Source organism: Macrobrachium rosenbergii, chromosome 42 (assembly GCF_040412425.1).
Source record: "Macrobrachium rosenbergii isolate ZJJX-2024 chromosome 42, ASM4041242v1, whole genome shotgun sequence".
Taxonomy (NCBI): Eukaryota; Metazoa; Arthropoda; class Malacostraca; order Decapoda; family Palaemonidae; genus Macrobrachium; species Macrobrachium rosenbergii.
The window spans coordinates 16,493,507-16,518,121 of record NC_089782.1 but is presented as its reverse complement, the minus strand read 5'-3'; the positions used below and the strand labels follow the sequence as shown (position 1 = coordinate 16,518,121).

At 35.8% G+C, this 24,615-nt stretch overlaps 3 protein-coding genes and 1 long non-coding RNA gene across 4 annotated transcripts in view; 3 read left to right on the top strand and 1 right to left on the bottom strand.

Annotated features, from left to right (window-relative positions):
* Positions 1 to 24,615, bottom strand: part of LOC136827998 (uncharacterized) — a 143,567-nt gene that overhangs the window by 118,438 nt on the left and 514 nt on the right. The window contains exon 2 of the long non-coding RNA XR_010849877.1: positions 20,729 to 20,894. This is a non-coding gene — a long non-coding RNA (uncharacterized lncRNA). The remainder of the gene's footprint in view (positions 1 to 20,728; positions 20,895 to 24,615) is intronic.
* On the top strand, positions 4,399 to 5,788 carry LOC136827625 (cuticle protein AM1159-like). The gene is made up of 3 exons (XM_067085098.1): positions 4,399 to 4,526; positions 5,002 to 5,192; positions 5,439 to 5,788. The coding sequence occupies exons 1-3, from the start codon at positions 4,518 to 4,520 to the stop codon at positions 5,605 to 5,607; spliced, it is 369 nt and encodes a 122-aa protein (XP_066941199.1). The 5' UTR covers positions 4,399 to 4,517; the 3' UTR covers positions 5,608 to 5,788.
* Positions 8,297 to 10,000, top strand: LOC136827624 (cuticle protein AM1159-like). Its single transcript, XM_067085097.1, has 3 exons — positions 8,297 to 8,415; positions 9,216 to 9,406; positions 9,669 to 10,000. The coding sequence occupies exons 1-3, from the start codon at positions 8,374 to 8,376 to the stop codon at positions 9,835 to 9,837; spliced, it is 402 nt and encodes a 133-aa protein (XP_066941198.1). The 5' UTR covers positions 8,297 to 8,373; the 3' UTR covers positions 9,838 to 10,000.
* LOC136827623 (cuticle protein AMP2-like) lies at positions 14,613 to 16,112 on the top strand. The gene is made up of 3 exons (XM_067085096.1): positions 14,613 to 14,661; positions 14,842 to 15,047; positions 15,754 to 16,112. The coding sequence occupies exons 1-3, from the start codon at positions 14,620 to 14,622 to the stop codon at positions 15,920 to 15,922; spliced, it is 417 nt and encodes a 138-aa protein (XP_066941197.1). The 5' UTR covers positions 14,613 to 14,619; the 3' UTR covers positions 15,923 to 16,112.

Below are 24,615 nucleotides of genomic sequence, written 5' to 3'. Positions count from 1 at the left end.
TGTGTGTGTGTGTGTGTACATATATATACGTATATCTATCATAAAATGAATGTATGTATGTATGTTTTTTATAGGACTTGCTTATCACTTTCAAGTTAATAGTGTCACAATAGCTCAATCTGCGCTATGTAACTTAATTAGGTCACCAACCACGACAATGTGGCTCTCTATAGACACGTCATTTGCTATTTCCATTTTTATACGAATTTGTCCTTTTCAGTCGGTACCTTCAAAGACTTACACGTGAAATAATACTAAAAAGATTGAGCAGTATCATCTGCAACTTGTATCCATTCCAGGTGTTGTAACATAAGCACATGTTCCGTGGGCCATCAGATACAGCACTGAAATCCAGAGCCGTTTACTTGTTACAAACAGGCTAAGAGGTCATCAGGGTTGGGGGGTGGGTCGATGGAGACGAACCCCCTAAAATCGGTTACTAAATTCGATTTTTCGCTAGAAAAAACTTCATGCTGAGACAGATTCTCGAGAAGTTCAAAAATCGATTTATTAATTTAGAGACGTTATGTCGGCATGAATGAATAAATATGGACAACAAATAAATTATTTAGATAAATAAATTGGATTAAAAGCCAAATCTCTTTAAAAGGCTTGATGAATTGGAAGGGAACGTTGCAATTTTTTTTTTTTTTTTTTTTTTGCACGTCATACCACAAAATTTGTTAAATTGTTAAACTTTTAGGTGATCGTAGACTCTGACGCACAATTCGCATGTTTAATATTAGCAAATTATGCCCTTTAGTTACACTGATAAACCAATAAGCCCTTGTAGTTAAGTTTTTCTTTTGTAGAGAGGCTTTCACTATGCTAACGAAATACACGTATACCTAACCATAAAAGATAAAGGAAAATAATTAAAAAACAAGTTTACTGGCAGGCACGAGGTAGAGTGGGCATGGGAGTGGACTTCTCTAACAAAAATCAACCAAGAAGCACTGGGTATAAAAATAAAGAAAAAAATATGGAACAACCGGATGAAATAAAGATAAACAAGTGTTAATTAAAATAACCAGAGAAGGTGAGAAGGGTTAGAATATTCACAATATATATAAATAGTAAGTAAAATCACTAAAATTGCAGTAGAATTACCTAAATCAGAAAATTTTAAATTCAAGAATCTCATGAAACTTATGGAAACTTAAAAAGGGTGTACAGGAAAAAATGGATGAATAAGGGAAATGAAAACGGGAAACAAAGTAAGACATAAGCAAAGCTACATGACAGTCTCAGAGACTCGTCTCTTAGGGAAATTAAGAAAGGGGAAGAAAGTCTAATAATAATTAAGGAATAACAGAAAAAAAGTAATTCCAACATTTACTGAAACAGGAAATTCCTCAGAGCAAAGAGGTAATTATGGCAAAAAGGATCAACAAATTATTCAACTTACTCTGGGAAAGGATAACAAAAAGTGACAGGGCAAACTGACGGAGAGGCAGAAAAGATAATAATTTCAAGAAAAAGAATGTGCCGTTAAAACCCAAACGAATGAAAGGCTTTAACAATGCAACAGGAAGAATTATGGGCGAGGAACTAGCAGAAAGTCTGACATATCTTCTGTCAAAAATAAAAAAAACAACATAAATATCCCAGACGACAAAGATGCCTTGACACTTTTGTCTTTGCATGAAAAAAGGAAGTAAATTGGAATAGAAAATTAAGGAGGTGAATCTCTATAACTAAGTACAGCTGGAAAGGTTTTTGAGAAAATCAGGATGGAAAAATAAAGGAGATAGAAGAGAGGTGATTCTAATATGGAGACCTAGATGGGAGGTCCAATGAGAGATCACCTGGATGGAGTAATCGGCCATAATACATGCACGGATGAGCAACGTAAGTATAAGGTTTGGTGAGATATTGACAGGTAAGACTTAAAGGATTTTATACAAGAAATATGAAAAATGGTGGGATTGAAAGAAGCACTGCTAACTAAGATAACATATAAAATAAAGCAGTTGTTAATAGTCCAGCATGAATAAAAAAATTACGGAAACTGTGAATAAGGTAAGACCCAAACCATGCAGTTTAGTGACAGACAAGTCAATACCGTCAGCATAAAAAATCTAGCCCCCTTTACTCTGAAATTACATTTTTGAGATGTGGTGATGAAAAGTTGCCCATGGGGAGGAAAAAAGGTTACAAACTACCGTAAATGAATGTCATACACTTGAAAACTTAGGAAATTCACAATAAGCATGAAACCAGCAAAATCGGTGTTGCTAATAATCAACACAGGAAAGAGAAAGAAAAAAGAACAGATTAAATCAAAGGCAAATGTGGCAGAGTAAACATACTAAATGCGTATACGTATTATCGTCAACTGTTCCCAGAAGGACGACTAAAAGAAGCGAGCATAAACGAGAGAAACAGATCAATAGAGAAGCGCAGCTGGTAAGGAGAGTAAGAAGCATGTCATTGGAAATTAGGCCGATAAAAAAATTCTGGCAGTCTCAAAATTGAAACAGAGTTTCATAAAATAAAAATACGAACGAATTAGGAAAAAAGTATAAAATCATAAGCAGCACGAATTGTGGATTACGAGCAGGAAGTGGCATATGGCCTGTGTCTTATCCCATAATATTTCATAACAGTATAAATTTCAAACTAAAAAGATTATTCGGAGGTAATCGAAGATCATGTTCGTGACCGAAATCTTTTGATGTTAACCTTACGATGGAACTAAAGCTTTTCCATTTTAATTTCAAGCAGAACTTTCCCGGAAAAGAAATCTATCATCAAAAGTCAGTGTCAAATCATCTCCGAAGACGTGATTCAATTCACATTCCATAATGAGGAATCAATATTACGACTTTCCTTACGTCAGTTGGTAACAAATTGTTCTCGAAAAAAAGATAATGTTCAATGCAAAGAAGTCAGTAACTAAATGAGAGTAGTCATGTTTCAGGATAAATTGAGCAACGAAAAGCTACAAGCTTTTGATAAAGCGAGGGCAAAAATGTTTAAAATTGTAACTGAAATCCGTTTTCTTATTTTCCGAGCTATTTCATTTTAATCTTTTTAATACTACTGGTACTGATAATTTAGTTTTCCATATATATATATATATATATATATATATATATATATATATATATATATATATATATATATATATATATATATATATATATATATATATATCGAAGTCGAAGGCAGTTACTTTAAACCAAATAGTGCTGAAGGCAAAAGCTGAGTCAGCTTTTTTTTCAGTATTATATATATATATATATATATATATATATATATATATATATATATATATATATATATATGTGTGTGTGTGTGTGTGTGTGTGTGTGTGTGTGTGTGTCTGCGCGTATGTGTGCTACATCAAAAAGTATCAGAAGGACGGATATCAAAAGGGACCATTGGTCGGCAGTTCACTAGATATTATATATACACTGTACATACGATATAATTTATGTACATATACATGTGCGTGTATACACATACATAAACAGACACACATTATATATACACATATATATAAATTATATATATATGTGTGGGTGTGCATATATATATATATATATATATATATATATATATATATATATATATATATATATATATATATATATATATATATATTCATTTCAATTTAAAATCTTTGATGGGGTGTTTAGGCTACACCTAATTAGCACAGCATGATCATCGTGGGTATGGTATAATTCAGAATACGACCGATAATATGCATATTATTACTACACAGAAAAGTATCAAGACGGAAGCTAAACAAGAAGAACAAGAAACAGATTAAACCGGAATACAAAACGAAAGATGGTCATAAACTTTAAGTATAAGAGATTTGTAAAAGAAAGAGGAGAATAAGATGAAGCAGAAAAGGAAAAGAGCCAGAAAGAGGAGAACAGTGGAGTAAGCACAGAAGCAGAAGAGAAACAAGAAAATAAAACACGATAAAAGATATAGTCATAAGCAGTCCAGTGAAAAAGACAAAAAAGATAATCAAGGAAAATGCAAAGGCTGAGTGAAGATTCACTAGAGACCTTGGCACACACGACCTCCTTCAGACCTCACAGTTATGACAGATTTTTATTTTTTTATTTTTTAGTTTTTGAATAGCAATCCTTTACGAATCTTAATTTAATTTCTTTTATTTCTTCAGATATTTATGAGGTCTCAAACTGGCTTCTTCAGTTTCATCATTTGCGTAACTGCTTTCCATTGATTCAAACCTCTACTTGTCCAGAATGATTTATGAATTTGACCATCTGACCTTTCTCGGGTGTGCAGCAGGTGACCTCCTTAGGATTAACTGTCCAAAGTAGATGTGACGTAGGTGATGGTAGTTACAATTCAAGGAGGAAGGGGGGAATAGTTGCTCCTCTCTCTCTCTCTCTCTCTCTCTCTCTCTCTCTCTCTCTCTCTCTCTCTCTCTCTCTCTCTCTGCAAACTAGCTGAATCCTAACCGTGAGACGGGTATATAAACAGGCTGCTCACCTCCGTCAGTTCATCAGTCGACTGGTCAACAAGTCACAATGAAGTTCGTAAGTATCGAGATGAGAAAGAAAGAAAAAAATAACTTTTTTCCATGAAACTGATTTCAGTCCAAATTATACGTTTTGTGCAACGGAAAATTCGCCAAAAATAATCTGTATATATGAGGAACGGGCATATGTGTTTTTAAACATATTTCAATAAAATCATATTTCCTTATTTGAAAATATTTCTTAGTGCTAATATGCAGTGACAGACCGGTATTTTTACAGTGACATACGTCAACAGTTCTAATTTAACAATTTGTGTTAAGCTTATGCTGCGTGGATGTTTTTCTTCGATGATAAAATGCTACTTTGATCTTAGGTACATTAAGATTTTTAGCTTCACAAATAAAAATGTCAACTCTAACCCTTTCCAGAAGCAAGAAAATGCACATGCTATTTCTAACCAAATTACTTCCAGTACTTACGCAAATATTCACTTATATTTTCCTCATGGATTTCATTAACCCTTTTATTCCAGGTCGTCACTCTCTGCCTCTTCGCCCTGGCCTTCGCCGCCCCTCAGGAGGACGCTCAGATCATCAGGGACGAAAGAGTCGACAACGGCGACGGCTCCTTCAGCTACAACTTCGCCGCAGACAACGGCATCGAGACAGAGGTCGTAGGATCTCCCGGCTCTGAAGGACAGAGCAACATGCAAGGATACTATCTGTGAGCATTTCCTGGCAACATTTATTTCACTTCATTTATCTCAAATATTCTGTTTTGACAAAATTCACAAAATCTGTCTTCATTTGTCCTTATCTAATGTTTGCTAGCTTTTTCATCAACTTAGATCAAATTACAATGACGGATATTTAAGTCACGTTGATTCTTCTACTTCTTCTTGTTCTTTTTTTCACTTCCTCCTCCTATTCAAGTAAAATGCTGAACTGTTTCATTTCTCCTTTCTGACAGCCTCCCCCTGGAAAGCGGTGGCTTCGCCCGCGTTGAGTTCGTCGCCGACGAAGCCGGCTTCCAGCCAAAAAGCGACGTCCTCCCCGTCCCCCCACCCCTCCCTGAACACGTCCACGAACTCCTCAGGATCGCCGAAAGACAGAGAGCCGAAGGAATCACCTTCGAGTAACAACTTCCCATGATACGTCCATTCTTGTCCGTTCCCAAATGCGTCTCTGAATTCTCTTCTTCCATGTTGATTGTGGAATCGATTTCGACCTTTCTTGTGTATAAATGAAATATGTTATAGCAGAAAAATAAGGTGTAAATTTATATATAAGAAAATATCCTAATAAATATGGTTAACCTAAGAATTTGGCATTTTTGTCCATTCCCAAAGACAAGGATAGTTATCATTTTTGTATGTCTTACAGTTAATTACATCAGCTGACGGCATGTAAACGGCGACTCTTTTCCATTATTCCATTTGATCTTTGCTCTTCATATTAATCTTCAGTGAGTATCGGTTAAGGGTAAATTCAAGACATGCTTTAATCAGACGGCAGACACTCTAAACTATCATTAAGAACCCAATTAGTTTTCGTCTCAGCATCACGATTCACACCAAATGCCTGATTGGCTCATCATCCTTGTAAATACTTTATTACTGAATATTGTACCATTATAATCAGCAGGCATATACAGTTAAGAAACGCTATAATACCAGAAATGTATATTTAATCTACTGCCAGCAATGAAAAAACAACTAGCACGAGTCCGTGTAAACAAATAAACTTATGCATTTTCAAATGACTAAAGACAGATTACCCACACTAGATTCCGCATGCAGTATGAGGCAGTACGGCGGCCCTAGGACCATGGGTCCTTGGCAAAATCCCTATGTGCCCATGTCTAAAAACGGCTCAGCTGTAATTAATCTCATACACAGGTTTACAAGTGACTAGCAACAGAAAATTGTTGTTGACGTGGCGTTCCAGTGAACCTAGACATGATAATGCAGAGCTTTTCTGACAAGGTGTTTCACCCTAAACAACAATTTTCCCAAAGATGGCGCTCTTGGAAACATCTTGGAAACATTTCTATCTCTTTCTCGAAACCAACCTCCAGACAATAAAAGAAGTTAGACAAAACAAACATTGCAGATTCACTACCCTTACCTTATATGTACAAGAAAACAAATTGGAATCTGGTTCATGACTAAGACAGGCGAGTTCATCAAGGATGCATTATCGTACCCTGGCAACCTGGTCTGAAATCTGTCCGATTTTCTGTGTAATGTAATAGCATAGGAATCAACTGTTAGTAATATTTGAATGGCAAAATTTCCAGGAAGTAATGATGAGTATTGCCAATAATTGGTGATTTTGAGTTCCAAGGAATAGATGTTGTTGCATAAAGCTGCTTTGATAGTTTAAAAAGTCCTTGCTCGTTATTTATCAAGCCTCTGAGCACTGCCCTGCTCAGACCTATGTAGTTTGGACATGTGATCAAGTGTCTGTTAACTACATTACATCCATGTTGTATTCTGAAGTACCATAATACATAGGCTACTTTTATCTAAATTTGCTGGGTTACTATCCAGAAAATACATGACTTTGCAATATTGGCGACTCATGTTAGTGGCGGACTACTTAACCCAAGATGAATGACAGGAGAAAGAGGGCAAGCTGAATGTTTGTGGCCGACAACCGAGCTTGCAGCCTCATTCCCTACTAAAATGCACTATTTAACTGTATTTATGTTACAGGAAGTAAAGTTCTATCTATTTATGTTTATGTGAATAACTGTATTCATGATTGCCTGCATATTGGGCCATTCCTATAATACTGACAACTATTTCCTATGCCGTCAAAGAGACTAATACACGGGTTAAATGGCTATCAACTGGCGTTAGGTAACAAAATTTCTGGATTTTAGATGCTAATCTCCTACAAAAAGCACCACAATTACTCAAATCAACTGCAGCAAAATCTAAATCATATGAGAATCTTTAGTAACTCTTAGTCATACGGCCAGTACAGCAGTAGCAGTAACTGAAGCATAAAGAGTAAATAATGTTGCTGACATACCTCCCCTCTTCAGGAAACGCGTGGGAAAGTCGTGAATTCCAAAGTCTGGTGGGTATAGGCGGCTAGTAGGGGGGAGTTTGAAGGGAACGTTTCAACGCAGGGCTTGAGGACATAGGAAGGTATGCGTGACTCCTTCACGCTTGCTCCAAGCTCATTAGACCTTAGAAGGCTGTTGCACATTCAACTAGGTCACAGAAGTTCTTGGGAAGGGAATAGAATAGGCTTATGGTGAAAAAATATGTTTAATGCCCATATTCTTTTGCCATTTTTCTATTTTTTAATTATTTATGTATGCATGTCATGAGGCGCATCAGTATTTCATATTTTTGCCTTCAACACTCAATATGAAGAAGAAGAAAAGAGGGAGGAAAAATTGCCAAAACGAGGAAAAAGTCAAAGAGGAAGAAGTAAAGAAGGTGTGAGTAAAAGATGGAATAAAAATTGTAGCAGAATAAGAATAGATAAAAGCTGAGAAAATAAGAAGAAGAAGAAGAAGAAGAAGAAGAAGAAGAAGAAGAAGAAGAAGAAGAAGAAGAAGAGATAAAAGCTGAGAAAAAAAGAAGAAGAAGAAGAAGAAGACGCACAGATATAAGCGGAGAAAAGAAGACGAAGAAGAAGGAGGTCTACAGATGTCGGGAACACGAAAGCACACATGACCTTGAGGACAAGCACCAAAAGTCCTTCGAAATAATTGTTGCCGCGCCTGAGGAAGATCCGAAGGAGGCCGTATAGTGAAGTGCTTGAATGTGGTCAACCTCTCTCTCTCTCTCTCTCTCTCTCTCTCTCTCTCTCTCTCTCTCTCTCTCTGTGCAAGCAACCCGAACTCTAGCCATGAGAGGGGTATATAAATCGACCTGGCAGCTACGATGCATCAGTCGACTGAGCACCACAACATCAGCATGAAGTTCGTAAGTAACTGAAAACGGAGACGACGATGTTCGGATCTTTTTTGGGAAGTTGTTGGATGACATAAGGAGATGTTTAGATGAGACTGCAAGCTGCAGGGTGCTCTTGGATGTGGAAAACTCGATACCTGAACGAAAGACGAGTAAGGCACCTGTGTGCCTTGAAGTCGACCAAATTTGTATAGATAGCGATTACCTGAATTACAAAAGCGGGAACTTTTTTAAGTACTTTGTTTTTAATTTTGTTGACCTTTAGTATATTTCCAACGGAAAATACTTATCTAATTTTGCCCGAAGATTCGTCGGATTTAGAAAAAGATATAACCGAAATTTTTATAGTAACGTTTGTATATTGATACCATTTGTGGAATATATATTCACACACACACACACAGACACACACACACACACACATATATATATATATATATATATATATATATATATATATATATATATATATATATATATATATATATATAAGTATGTGTTGAGAGAAATATACTGCAGATGTAAATATACAATTCCTCGTTCAAAAATGTGCATACAAATGCACAATTTCTTCTATGCTGAAACTGTGGCGAACGGTAAACAACTTGATGTGGTATTAAAAAACTATTCTTAATTATCTGTTTTGATTTAATGGTTGTTTTTTTTGTTGTTATTATTATTATTATTATTACTATTATATAACCAGCATACTGAGACGATCTCCTTTCAAGGCGTTCTTCATTCATGTTCTACATTCCATTTTCATTTCCAAGTCCTTTATTCCATGTCCTTCATGTCTTTCTCCATTCCAGGTCATCGCTCTCTGCCTCTTCGGCCTGGCCTTCGCCGCCCCTCAGGAGGACGCTCAGATCATCAGGGACGAAAGAGTCGACAACGGCGACGGCTCCTTCAGCTACAACTTCGCCGCAGACAACGGCATCGAGACAGAGGTCGTAGGATCTCCCGGCTCTGAAGGACAGAGCAACATGCAAGGATACTATCTGTGAGCATTTCCTGGCAACATTTATTTCACCTCATTTATCTCAAATACTCTCTGTTTTGACATAATTCGAAAAATCTGTCTTCATTTGTCCTTCCTAATGTTTGCTAGCTTTTTCTTCGACTCAGATCAAATTACAATATTCTTATGTAGAGCTTCGGCGGATATTTAAGTCACGTTGATTCTTCTACTTCTTCTTGTTCATTTTTTCACTTCTTCCTATTCAAATAAAATGCTGAACAGTTTCATTTCTCCTTTCTGACAGCCTCCCCCTGGAAAGCGGTGGCTTCGCCCGCGTTGAGTTCGTCGCCGACGAAGCCGGCTTCCAGCCAAAAAGCGACGTCCTCCCCGTCCCCCCACCCCTCCCTGAACACGTCCACGAACTCCTCAGGATCGCCGAGAGACAGAGAGCCGAAGGAATCACCTTCGAGTAGTAACTTCTTTAGTCCGTCCTCCTCTGAGTGTCCGAGTCTGCTTTCTCCCCTTCTATATGGAACAGATTCCTATCCCCGATTCTAGTTATTCAAACTCTCTTGAGTCTTCCAAATGGTGCATATGTTCATAAAACTACGATAATAAACTTGATCATTTCGTGAATTTTGTATCTTTGCCCTTTCGAATTACAAGTAATGCAGGTACGCTGGTCAGAGGGGTGGTTAGCTCGTTGTCTTCGTTTCTAAAAATTGAAAAGGGCAGGACAAACAAACGGGGAAAGATTGTTCTGTTGGCATAACCAGACAGAGGAGCACATGTTTTCCACTCTCTTAAGGAACCTTGGCGATGTTTAGAGAAGGGAAGTTGCGAGGGACAGACAGAGAGTTAAAGTGATTCTACAACATGTTTTCCCCATCTTAATATCTAAACCGATAGCTCTGACTGCTTTCCTCTTTTGCCGAAATCCACCCGGTTGCCACCAAAGGTACCTGGTGGATGGCTAAATTTTAAGAAAAAATTAAGTTTTGACGAATAAGTCTGACATTTGTGCAGTGCAAGAGAAAACATAAAGTACATCTGAAAATGCTCTGTGCCCCACGACTGAGGACCACTGGTCTAAAAGAACACACCAATAACTCCTTCTGCCTTGAGTCCATCCACTTATCAAATACTTCCACATCGTCTCGAACGAATTCGTCGAAAATCTGTTTTCAAAATTTGCATCATTTCCAACTTTTTGTTTAGAAGCTTTATGCACAGTTCCAGAAGCTTTCAACGTTATTCTCTTAACGCAATGATTACCAGAAATATCTTCGTTAATGACGAAGGTGAATGTGGTTTGACGGGTTCTTCTGTTCGTCTCTGTTGTATGTCCAATGGACCGCACAGAACCTCTCATACATTTTAACACTTTACTACACTAACGAGCCGCCTTAAGGAAAGAACCCATAAGCCTATTTAATCTCGACTAACCTTGCTTGGTTAATTACTACATTCGGGTCTTGTCAAGCGTTTAGCTTTCTCGAAACGAAGGAACAATCTGTTAACAACCAAGCTAATTTTATTAAGCGCGAAGGCCAACAGATCTTCTGCCTTTTACAAGAAGAAAGGTTGTAAGTCATGAAAAACAGAAGGTAAGAATTCCAAAGCTTCCCGGTAAAAGGGAAGAAGCGTTCACCGACTCGAGTAATGTGAGAATCCCCGGATAAACTGGGGAACTAATCTAACATTTTCAGAAGCGTCAGACAAGTCTGATTCTACCTTGACACGACTCTCTCCAGTCTGTGAGCTAATTGTCTGTGAACCCCTTTGTAACTTTTCTTTTTGTTTCCCTTACGATCCCTAGTTGGCTGAAGAAAGAAATGGAAAGTTTTACAACTAGAGCGTCTCTGAAATGATTTAAGAGTCTAGATTTTATCTTAGTTACGTTCGGTCTCTTCAAAATGAAGCCTGTGCTGAATGAGGATTCCACTCTATCAACTTTTTTGACGAAGTATTTTGTGCTTCAGTAACTCGTAACCGGGTGTACTGTATTCCCTCGCACTCTACCTTTTTTTTTTTTTACAAACCGCTCAGTTGACATCTGACCGGTGTTGTGTAAACGCCACAGATGTGTCATTTACCACAAATACCCACTCCCTCATTTCCAACATCCCCATTTCCCACGCCAATTAATCCCTTCCTCCATCTCACTTCTCTTCCTTGTTAAACTGATCAACATGTCAGATTAACAGGCTTCAGTCTTTCCACCAGTCTGTTTGTATGGCCATACACAGTACAGTACTTGCCTTACACGCACACAAACTCGTTTCACCATACACCTTGTTTCATACGTAAGCGTGCTACCAACTGCGGCAGGTTACGGATATCACAATCAGATGATAAATAATTTGCTTCAGAATTTCTACAATAATATTGTGAAAGAGGCTTTTGGAATGGAATGGAATATAGAATTTAGGCCAAAGGCCAAGCACTGGGACCTATGAGGTCATTCAGCGCTGGAAGAGAAATTTACAGTCAGAGGGTTTGATAGGTGTAACAGGAGGAAAACCCTCGCAGTTGCACTATGAAACAATTGTTAGGAGATGGTGGAAAGTAAGATGGAAGAAAGAAAATATGAGCGGAGGTGCAGTAAAAGGAATGAAAGAGGTTGCAGCTAGGGGCAGATGGAACGCTGCAAAAACCCTTAAGTAATGCCTACAGTGCACCACGTGAGGTGCACTGACGGTACTAACCCCTAAGGGGGAAAAGGACCTTTGGTACGCATCATTGACTACCAAATTATTGCCGAAATGCAAAGAATTATGCAAAAAATTTTATCGTCTGTCCCCCAGCCCCGCCTATTTAACTTTCTAAAATGTTCTAGATACCCAGGATACATAAACAAGATAATTTGAACTTCAAAGATAACTAGACTCATTATCAACTTGAAAGTCCTTTTGAATTTAAAAGCCATTCAAGACTCCAAAGATATTTTAATTTCAAAAGCACTTTAGATTCAAAACGTCTCCTGGATTTCAAAAACATCCGAACTTCTGAGATATTTTTAATTCAAAGGTCTTCTAGAATTCCAAATTCTTTTGATTGAAAGGCATTCTAAATCGCAAACACATTCTGGAGTTCAAAAACATTCTGGCATTCAACAACATGAACGTGAAATATAATCCTGACTTCAAAAACATTTTGGCGGCCAAAAGCATAATCTGCAAAATACATATTGAAATTCAAAGAAAGTCAAGAGTTCAAAAGATACTTTCTAATTTCAGAGACAGCCTTGACTTCAGACAAAATCGGGACATCAAAGACATCTGGACATCAAAAGCATTTCGGATTTCAGAGATACTCCATTCAGCAAAGACATGTAAAATAAAAATGAATCATGAAAGCAAATGCGCTTCGGTGCTAAAAGAAAGTCATAAATTTGAGGACATATGGTAATTCAAAGCCTTCTTGGACTTCAGAGAAGTTTTGATTATAATATATATACATATGCAATATTATGTATATATATATATATATATTATATATATATATATATATATTATATATATATATATACATATTTTATATATATATATATATATATATATATATATATATATATATATATATATATATATATATCCTAATAATTAGAGATTCTGTTAAGGAAACAAAGCAAAACTAGAAGATAAGGACGGAAGGAAACAGAGATAAGCAGAAGAATAGAGGAGCATAATGCCGGGATATTTTAACAATCAATAAATTTCGCACCACAGCATAATTCTCCCATTCATGTGTGACAAAAAAAATATACTAAAGTATAACTAGCAATATCACGACTCTCATCTGTCAGCGTATCTTGTTAGCAAAATTAACAAAATCGTTGTCAATGCAGACTTGAATTTCTTATGGTTTTCTTGCATTACTACATTTGACAGAAAATATTTATCAAAAAGAGACACGAAAGCATCAAGAGAATGAAAATCAAATGTAGCTAGCACGAAATTAAGCAGGACTTCCAGGGTTTCCATTACAAGCAGAGAAGGATTCTCTGACGTTATCTTATCTAATGATCCAGCTGTTATCATTATTTCATCATATAGGTATCTAAATTTAGGATGAGGATAAAATTCCATTGTTTGTTAAATCAACTAAAGGAACGGGATGATAAATCTAAATCCAATAGGATCGTTATGAAATTTGTTATAATATACGTATATATTGCTGTATATATATATGTATAAATACATACATATGTATATATGTATATATATATATATATATATATATATATATATATATATATATATATATATATATATATATATATATATATATATATATATATATATATTACATATATACATATATGTATATATATGCATATGTACAGAATATATACCTGCATATATTTACTTCTTCGTATATGTCAAAAGGAAAATACATCAAAACAGTTTTAGTATTCATAATATCCAAATCGTATTCATCACTGACAGTCTTTCAACGGAAAAAAAAATTGTTTCATCACACCCAGATCCCTTTGATGCCCTTTGGTGACGCAATCGATTTGCCAGGTTGAATGTAAACAAGAAGTTGATGTCTCATGTGGGATTCTTTCTTGACTTCATATTTTACTGCATTTTCTGTTGTAATTTCCAACTGTCTGTTTTGGAAAGGCTTCGTCATTGAGACAAACTGGTTTCTAGTCTTTTCTCTCTTCAATTTCTTACTTTTTTTTTCTTCATTACCATTTCTTTGATTTTTCAGCGTAACCGTTATTTCGAAATCATTAATGCACTGTCTTTTCTGTTGTCGCTTGTTTTATCGTTGTTGTTTGAATATGAATAATAATTATCATTACGAATACTGTTGTCCTTGTTCTGTAATAATCATAAACATCATTAATAGCTGTATTATCTATATTCTTATATCTATCTTGGCTGTTAGTTTGAATGCTATTTATTTGTATATTTTGATAGGTATGACAGCGATATAAACCCGGGATGAAGACGTCAAGTAATAGAAATATCAACAAAGAATGAAAATGCATATCCTGCAATACAGAGTAAAAGAAGAGGGAAAAGACCTTGGTCTTGTTGACCTCTTCGGGCTAGTCATGACCTTCGCCGAGTTGACCCGTTAAAGACTGTTGTTTCTTTTTCCCCTGGTTGCCTCTCTCTCTCTCTCTCTCCTCTCTCTCTCTCTCTCTCTCTCTCTCTCTCTCTCTCTCTCTCTCTCTCTCTTTCGGAGTTTTATCCTCGACCGGATGATGTGTATATAAAGAGGCGTGATCAGTCGAAATGCAGCATCACTTGGCTCTCCGTCGTCTCAAGATGAAGTTCGTGAGTATAGGAAGAGATGAACCACTGGTGTATTTTTAGCGTCATTTCTTGCTCGGTGCTTGTGCACCGTGCGAAGTGCCTGATATGACGCATGCGCATTTGTCTGAGATTGTCTGCATCTGCATCACGACATTTACTCCTTTCCTTCTTCCCGTAATCTTAAAATACTTATTCGCTCAGGTCGTCGCTTTCACCTGCCTGGTCGCCGTCGCCGTCGCCGCCCCTCAGAGCGACCGCGACAAGAACGCTAAAATCGTCCGAGATGAGAGAGTCGACAACGGTGACGGCTCCTTCAGCTACTTGTTCGCCTCCGACAACGGCATCGAGACAGAGGTCCAAGGAAGGCCTGGATCAGAAGGACAGAGCAACATGCAAGGATACTACCTGTGAGTTCATCATCGGTTGTTTCGAGGGCTCGTTTATTCCGGGAGAAAAGTTCAGGATAAATTCCTCTCTCACAGTGGGTCTTCATTCTTGTGTTTCGTCAAATGATTTCTCTGACAGAAACTCATTCAACCTCACTGTTATATAAAGTATGATTTACAAACTAATGTTTCCAAAGTGGGTCTTTAATTTTTTTTCCCTCATGAACTTACTGTTCAGCAACATGTCTGAAAGATACGTTACTTCTAAATCGGGGTTAGTGGTGTTTACAGGTATTTGTTGCAATTTGGTGTTTTTGTATTAATGTTATATGAAATATTGGCATTATCATAATAATTTTTACAAAGTAAAACTTTATTTTTTGAAAATTCTTCTACATACTGTTCAGTATCCTTAGTATTAAAATGGTTATTTTTTTTCTAAATCGGGTTCAATGGTGTTTCTAGCTCTTTGATGCGTTGATGTTTATCTATATAATCAATTCACTCGGCTGTGAAAGTAAGCAGTATGACAAGATATCAAAGTATAACAGCAAAAAAATTCTAAATTGTTCAAGTGACGTTTCAGCATTTTTTTTTCAGTTTCCTGTTTCGTAGTAATCAATTGCAAATTCTTTGTTTTGGTACTTTACCTTCTTCTTCTTCTTGGGAACATCTGAAATCTTTTGTTTTGAATTAAAAGCTGAATTCCGTTCATTTTTCCTTGCAGCCTCCCCCTGGAGAGCGGTGGTTTCGCCCGCGTTGAGTTCGTCGCCGACGAGTCCGGCTTCCAGCCAAGAAGCGACGTCATCCCCACCCCCCACCCCCTCCCTGAACACGTCCACGAACTCCTCAGGATCGCCGAGAGACAGAGAGCCGAAGGAATCACCTTCGATTAACAGCTTCAACAGAGATATCTAGTCGGATTCACCCTCGTGCCATGGTTCCCTCGTCTCGAATTTTTCTTTCTTCCTCTTCATCCTCTTGTTCCACCTCTTCGTCTTCTCCCTTCGCTCGCTAGAGATCATATTGTTTCCGTTGGAGTTTATTGTAATATAGTTGAAGAAATATATGCAAGCATTCAGCAAATTTTGTCTTTCATTCATCCGTTCGACCCTTGGCTCCAAGACTGAGATTAATGACTGAACTTTCCAAGCTCTGAGGACAGCCTTGAGCAAATAGGCCTAACCCCAATGTCTAATTTCTAGTTTTGTAACGACAGTTGGTTAAAATAATCGAACAGTCAATTAGTTCCATTGCTCTTCATTTGCTCCGCACACTCAACATTTCCTCCCTTCAACTGCTTTGGTATACTTTTATTTATCATTCAGTGCTGAATCTTACTTGTTTAAGGTATGCATTTTAAAATCTCTCTATTTTTACTAAAGAGGGACTATCAGTATCACAGCTTTGTTCTTCCTTGCATTTCCTTCTATGTATATGTGAATTTCATTCTGTGCAACCTTGTCAGGGAGGGTCAAGGCTTTTCGCCTGGAATCATAACATTGTATACTTAAGAACAATGGTAATAATAATAATAATGATGTTCATCATCATCATCATCATCTCCTCCAACACACGAAACGCAAAGGGTTCTGTAAAATTACACCATTAATGCCTTTACCATAAATCTCCACTCATCTCCAGCCTCCTTTCACATAGTTCTCATATATGTCAGTCTGTGTTTTCCAACTCTTCTGGTGACCAAAGGAGCCCACCTGACCCTATCACGAACTATTCTCCCAGGGGTTGTGCAAAGGATATGTCTAAACCATCTCCTTTCATGATTTCTTTATTTAAATATGGAATTTCCATAATTTCCCACACCATTTCTTACTATCCTGCCGTCTGACTCCCAGTATTTCTCTTACAGCTTTATTTTCAAATCCATAAAATCTCTTAGCTTTGGTTATTATCATACCATGATTCATGCTGCCTATCAATAAGAATAGTAAGAGACTTACTAAACTTTTATATGCAATTTCATTCTACTGTGGGTGATTTCCAAATCTTATTCAGACCTCCCATTGTTTGCTCTTCCTTTGTTTGATCATGCACTAAACTCGAACTTAAAGAGTATCTGTACTGGATGCCACTCTTTCTGAATATTTGAAAGATTCACATCATGAATCCTTTCTCCAAATAAATGTTACGCAGTCCCTTTGTGCATACTCTGTCTTCATTGTTCCTGTTTCTCTTAGATTTATTTTGAGTGCCTTCTCTCTGTACCAATAATGCATTGTCTTAACCAAGCTAGGCACATCTGGGGTGTTTTGCAGATTAAAACAGCATCATCTGAATATTTGAAGCCTGTTAACTTTCTGCCGCTGTTCCAGTCTAAATCTTCTTTTCTATTTTCGACCACTTTTTAGTTTTCTGTAAAAGAAAACTATTGAGACGGCTTGCCCGTCCTTCCGCACTTTTTCTGTTCGCCCTCAGATCTTAAAAACTACAGAGGCTAGAGGGCTGCAAATTGGTATATTGATCATCCACCCTCCAGTCATCAAACATACCAAATTGCAGCCCTCTAGCCTCAGTAGTTTTTTATTTAATGTTAAAGTTAGCCATGATCGTGCGTCTGGCATCGCTATAGGTGCCAACAACACAAGCCACCACCGGGCCGTGGCTGAGTTTCATGGGCCGCACCTGAGAGTTTCATGGGCAGTGGCTGAGTTTCATACAGCATTATACGCTGTACAGAAAAATCGATTGCGCCGAAGAAACTTCGGCGCATTTTTTACTTGTTTTTCTAATAAAATCCATACAACGGGCAAACAACAAAGGTGAAGTAACAGTCTCTCGTGGCAACCCATTATGTACTGCAAATTCATTTGACCCAGTCAACATTAATTTTGCATCTACTCAGATCAAATCAAATTAATATATAAAGTAGCCACAATACCCTCTTAACCTCTCGAATCCTTCACACTTTTTGGATACACTTGTCACAACAAAGCCTTAGCTCCCACCGCAAGAAATATGAAGTAAATCTGATGTCCGGTAGCAGGATACGAACCTGCATCTCGAGTATCAGAACGAGGTCACGTGGCCCATTAGAATTACTTCTTATATATCTTGCATCTGAATCTTAGGTGTTGTAGTGATAAGTGTATCCAAAAATGTGAAGAACTCGAGGAGTTAGGAGGGTATTGTGGCTATTACAATTACAGACGCATCTGCTAAAAAGTGACCTGCAGATTATATATATATATATATATATATATATATATATATATATATATATATATATATATATATATATATATATATATATATAAAATATATATATATATATATATATATATATATATATATATATATATATATATATATATATATATATATATAGAGAGAGAGAGAGAGAGAGAGAGAGAGAGAGAGAGAGAGAGAGAGAGAGAGAGAGAGAGAGAGAAAAGTATATCTTAGTTTAACCAGACCACTGAACTGATTAACAGCTCTCCTAGGGCTGGCCCGAAGGATTAGACTTATTTTACGCGGCTAAGAACCAAATGGTTACCTAGCAACGGGACCTACAGCTTATTGTGGAATCCGAACCACAGTGTAGAGAGAAATGAATTTCTATCACCAGAAATAAATTCCTCTTATTCTTCACTGGCCGGTCGGAGATGCGAACTCGCGGCCAACAGAGTGGTAGCTGAGAACGGAACCCGCTCTCCCAACGAAGAACTAAAGAGAGAGAGAGAGAGAGAGAGAGAGAGAGAGAGAGAGAGAGACAGAGAGAGAGAGAGCATTGTGGCTTTTTATAAAATTTTCAATATATATATATATATATATATATATATATATATATATATATATATATATATATATATATATATATATATATATATGAGTATATAAATATATATATATATATATATATATATATATATATATATATATATATTATATATATATATATATATATGTATATTGAAAATTTAATTATAAAAGCCACAATGCCCTATCTCTCTCTCTCTCTATATATATATATATATATATATATATATATATATATATATATATATATATATATATATATATATATATATATATATATACTGTATATGTGTATATATATATATATATATATATATATATATATATATATATATGTATATTTTATATATATATATATGTATATTATATATATACATATATATGCTGTATATACTTATACATATTAATCAGTAAATAAGTAAAATAATTTGTGAAAGAAATAAAATAATAAATAAATAAAATAACTAAAGAATTAATAAATCAACACATTTGTAAATCAAATTAATATATGAAATAAAACAAATAGCAAATTGAATAAATAAATACGTAAAAAACATGAAAAAATAAATCAGTCAAATATAAATTAGCAAATAATGTAAATAAAATGCAACAAATAAAATATAATATAATAAGGAATGAAACGTAAGTAACGTCAATTAAATAAAACAGATAAGTAAATAAATAGCTTAATTACTGAGCAAGTAAGTATTTAAAAAACTGAATAAATAAGTAGTCTAAATACAATTTGGTAAAATAATTATGTAAAAAAACTAAATGAACAAATTGAAATATATGAATAAATAAACAAAAAAATAAAACATTAAACCATCACATACACAAATAAATAAGAATAAATCCACCGAAATAAAATACAGATAAAACAAAAAATATGAAAATATAGAGTGAATAGTTCAAATAAATAAATAAATAAATAAGACCAATAAAATAAGGCTCCGTAGGGGGAAAGTGTCGTCAGTGCACCTCACGGGGTGCACTGTAGCCTACAGTGCACCCCGTCTGCAGGCATTCTAAAGGTTCTTTGCAGCGTCCCTTCGCCCCTTAGCTGCAAGCCCTGTCATTCCTTTTACTATACCTCCATTCACATTATCTTTCTTCCATCTTGCTTTCCACCCTCTCCTAACAGTTATTTCATAGTGCAACTGCGAGGTTTTCCTCCTGTTACACTTTCAAACATACCTACTCTCAATTTCCTTTCCATCACGGAATGACCTCATAGGTCCCAGTGCTTGGTCTTTAGCCTAAACTCTATATTCCAATAAAATATGAAAACTGAATAAATAAATAAATGAATAAAAAGAACAAGCGAGATTAATAAGTGCAAGAGCCAAATAGATAAAATGTAGAACATTCATAAAGAAAACCGTAATTAAATAGGTAAGACGAAAAAAATAGATATATCAATAAATTAATAAAATACAAAACAAATCAAAATGGAAAATCAAATCAAATTAATATATAAAAAGATAATAAATACATTAGAATATCAAAAATAAATAACAGATTAAATACAATAAACGAAATAAGATAAACAAATCAATAAATAAATAAAATATTTACCAATTCAATATATAAAAATTGATAAATGAAACAGGGTAATTAATGAAATAAATAAATATATAACACAGAATAAATAACTAAAATTAAGAATATAAAAATAAAAAATAAAATTATAAAATAAATATAAAGTAACAGTTGTAAGATATACAACGCAATGTGTATACACCACGCTTAACGATTAAAAAGTTTGGAGCGGAAATTCCTGTGAAACATATTTTACCCAATATATTATGCTTAGGAGGCAGTTGCAAAATTACTCAATCGCGGAGGTCACCTCTGACGGGACGATTACACTAAATTTTTATACCATAATAATGAAAGTAGTTACTAAATTGAATACGCCTTACCTCTCATCCCGTTGGAGTTTTCGGGCCTCGTCTTGACCTCTTGCAGCAATCCCTCCAGAAACCAGCGTTGCTGCAAGATGGGATGTGGGATCTGATCAAACCGGTTAAATCCTTGGCCGGGGAAACTTTCGTGACAGATGAGGTCTCGTCTTCATTTATGATCGCCCTAAAATACCAATAAAGGAAAAATATGAATAAGAAATTGGTAATAATGACATAATAGAATAGAATATAGGGTTTAGGCCAAAGGCCAAGCGCTGGGACCTATGAGGTCATTCAGCGCTGAAATGGAAATTGACAGTAGAAACGTTTGAAAGGTGTAAAAGGAGGAAAACCTCGCAGTTATTAGGAGAGGGAGGAAAGGAAGATGGGATAAAGAGAATATGAACGGAGGTATATTAAAAGGAATGTAAAGGAGGTGCAGCTAGGGGCCGCTGGGACGCTGCAAAGAACCTTAAGTAAAGCCTACTGTGCCCTGCATGAGGTGCACTGACGGCACTACTCCCCTACGGGATGTAATAATGACAAAAATATACGAGTACTAAAAAAAATTAGATGTGTACTATATAGGGCCATTAATGGATCAAGAGTTGAAGACACCCATCGAGACACTTCTCACTTTGCTCCTTGAAAGACCCAGCTTCAGTGTCTGTTTCCTTTCATCTACTACCAAGCTTTGGAATTTCTTCCTGCGTCTAGTTTTCTTTACTCTTATAAGCATTCCTTTCTTGCTCCTTCAATTTACGTGACTTACAATCTTCAATCCTTTAGTTCTGTTCTGTTAACTTCCCCTCAACTTTGTTTTCCCATCTGATCGGGATGAGATACAGACCTTAGGATACCCACTTTAGTGGCCTGTGTATATTAAGGAAGTCTTCAAAAAGTAAAAGAGAGAAGTTACAGTAAACACGACACTGCCTGGAAGAAGGGAGCGCTCAGAGATAATATCTCCACAAACTCCAACTAGTAAGAGAAAACATTTTTAATCCATAGATCCAGTTTGATACCCAGTCCCAAACGGAAATTTACAGATCGTATAATATATACACACACAAACACACACACACACACACACACATATATATATATATATATATATATATATATATATATATATATATATATATATATATATATATATATATATATATATATATATATATATATATATATATATATATATATATATATAATTTTCCGTTTGGAACTGGGTATCAAACTGGATCTATAGATTAAAAATGTTTTCTCTTACTAAAATAGTTGGAGCTTGTGGAGACATTATCTCTGAGCGCTCCCTTCTTCCAGGCAGTGTCTTATTTACTGTACTTCTCTCTTTTACTTTTTGAAGACTTCCTTAATATACACAGGCCGCTAAAGTGGGTATCCTAAGGTCTGTATCTCACCCCGATCAGAAGGGAAAACAAAGTTGAGGGGAAGGTATCAGAACTAAAGTATCGAAAATTGTAAGTCACGTAAATTGAAGGAGCAAGAAAGGCATCCTCGTAAGAGTAAAGAAAACTAGACGCAGGAAGAAATTCCAAAGCTTGGTAGTAGATGAAAGGAAATAGGTACTAAAGCGGGGTCTTTCAAGGAGCAAAGTGAGAAGTGTCTCGATGGGTGTCTTCAACTCTTGATCCATTAATGGCCCTATATAGTACATATCATAAATTTTTTTTGTACTCATATTTTTGTCATTATTACACCCCGTAGGAGAGCAGTGCCTGTCAATGCATATATATGTATATGTATATATATACAGTATATACATATATATATATATATATATATATATATATATATATATATATGTGTGTGTACATGTATATATGTATATATACATATACATGTATATGTATATATATATATATATATATATATATATATATATATATATATATATATATATATTTGTCTGAAAGGTCCAGTTTGAGATCGGATTCTGAATGGAAACTTACAAACTGTAAACTCACTCAAAAAAGTATGGCAACACTCAAAATCTTTCATACAGCAGCCTATAAAAGTACTACCTGGCAACTTTTTACTCTGGGCATAAAACTAACTCACAGCTACTAGCGTTGTTATTGTATTCTCGTATTTCCGTATTTTGCAATTTCACGTGGATTTTTCGTTTTACCGTGATATTGTAGCCGCACTAAATTAATTTAAAACAGGATGTTACCATTATACTACCAAAGCTATCTGCATTTGTAAATATTACTAATTTCCTCATAGGCGACATTTGTAATGTAGGTCTATGAGTGTACACTCTTAGCCTTTGTAACAATAATTACAATTGTTGTTTTACATCAGATGTTTTCATAATGTTATCAATAAAACTTTTTAATGAATACAGTATAGTGAATGATGTATTTTTTGCATATTTTATAAATTATTTAACCTCATTCATTCTGGATCTTTAGGTCAAACTAACACCTGATATAAAATGATTATATGTACATTTCTCAGTAGTGCAAAATACTCTCTCTCTCTCTCTCTCTCTCTCTCTCTCTCTCTCTCTCTCTCTCTCTCTCTCTCTCTCAGTATTTTGTTTGCGAATGATTTTTGCGTCAACTAGAGGATTATTTTCTCTCTTGATCACAACGTCACTTGTTTAGCGGGTTTGAGCGAGCCACGTCAGTGACTCGTTGGTCTTGGATAATAGTAGGCCTAGCGCAACGAGAGTGCACTTCTGTGCAACGTGTCTACATTTCCCGTCCCTCTTTCTTCGTATCCATCTAGCTACAGTTGTCTTGCTTATGCTAAGCTTCCGAGCAATGTCACTTATCGGAACATTGGCCAAGAGCAAGTTAACGATCGATGCCTTAAAAGCCCCGACACACTCTCAAAATTTCTCTGACTAATTTGGACCGACGAATTTGATCAGAATGACTTACACGTACAAGATTCACCGAGTTCTTTTATCAATCGTCGCACATGAAACATTTCACAGATCTGGCAATGTCAACACCGTTGAGGAGGAGATAAGCTGGATTAATTCGCTAAAAGCTTTAGGCGCTACCCTGCAGTCGGTGTCAACTGTGCTGACATCGGAACAGTGTCGTCATTAACATTTTGTCATGGCAACATTGCCCATGACATAGGCTGCTGATTGGCTTAATTCCATCTTATTCGAATATAATCAAATACTTTGGATTCCTACCAAAGTACTTTATTAAGACACAGGGTTATACACATAAAATGCAAAAATAACTTTAATAAGAAAAAAAAGTGTCCTTTTGAGTTACTACCGATATACCCGGCCAAAATTATATAAAACCTGAGTATCAGAAAGAAAAACTGGTAAAGATAGATAATAAGTGTTATGGAAAAACTCAGCCAAACTGAAAATCTTACACACTTTTCGATGAGCATCAACTTATGAAAGAGTAGGTTTATGAAAAGTACTGAATTTCGTCAGTCAATTAGGAGTTTAAAAAAAGTCTAGGCCTAGTCCAAAAATACGATGCTTCAAGATGATGAGGTCGCCGTTATTTCTCTCTCTCCCTCCCTCCCCATTCGTTAGTTATTCTCTCTCTCTTCCTCTGCCTGCGGGCAGTGCATCCCGCAGTGTTGCCATGACAATATTATGTCAATGAATGTTAATTTTTCGGGGACTGATGAGTAGAAACGGAGTATAGCTCTGGACACCAGGAAATGTCTCGGACTAAATGGTCCACAGAATGGTTTATGGACAGAAAAAGTTACCTCATATACAACTGTTGAATGAACTTAAAGTGAAATGAGAGACTGGTAATCCTTTTTTACTGTTTGTTTTACCTTACTGTGATTATCAAGGGCTATTTATTCTTCCACACAGGACTAGGTCTAATATCCACCTATGTGTTTTCATAAGTCATTATTAACATTTATGAGCTTTGGTACAATAA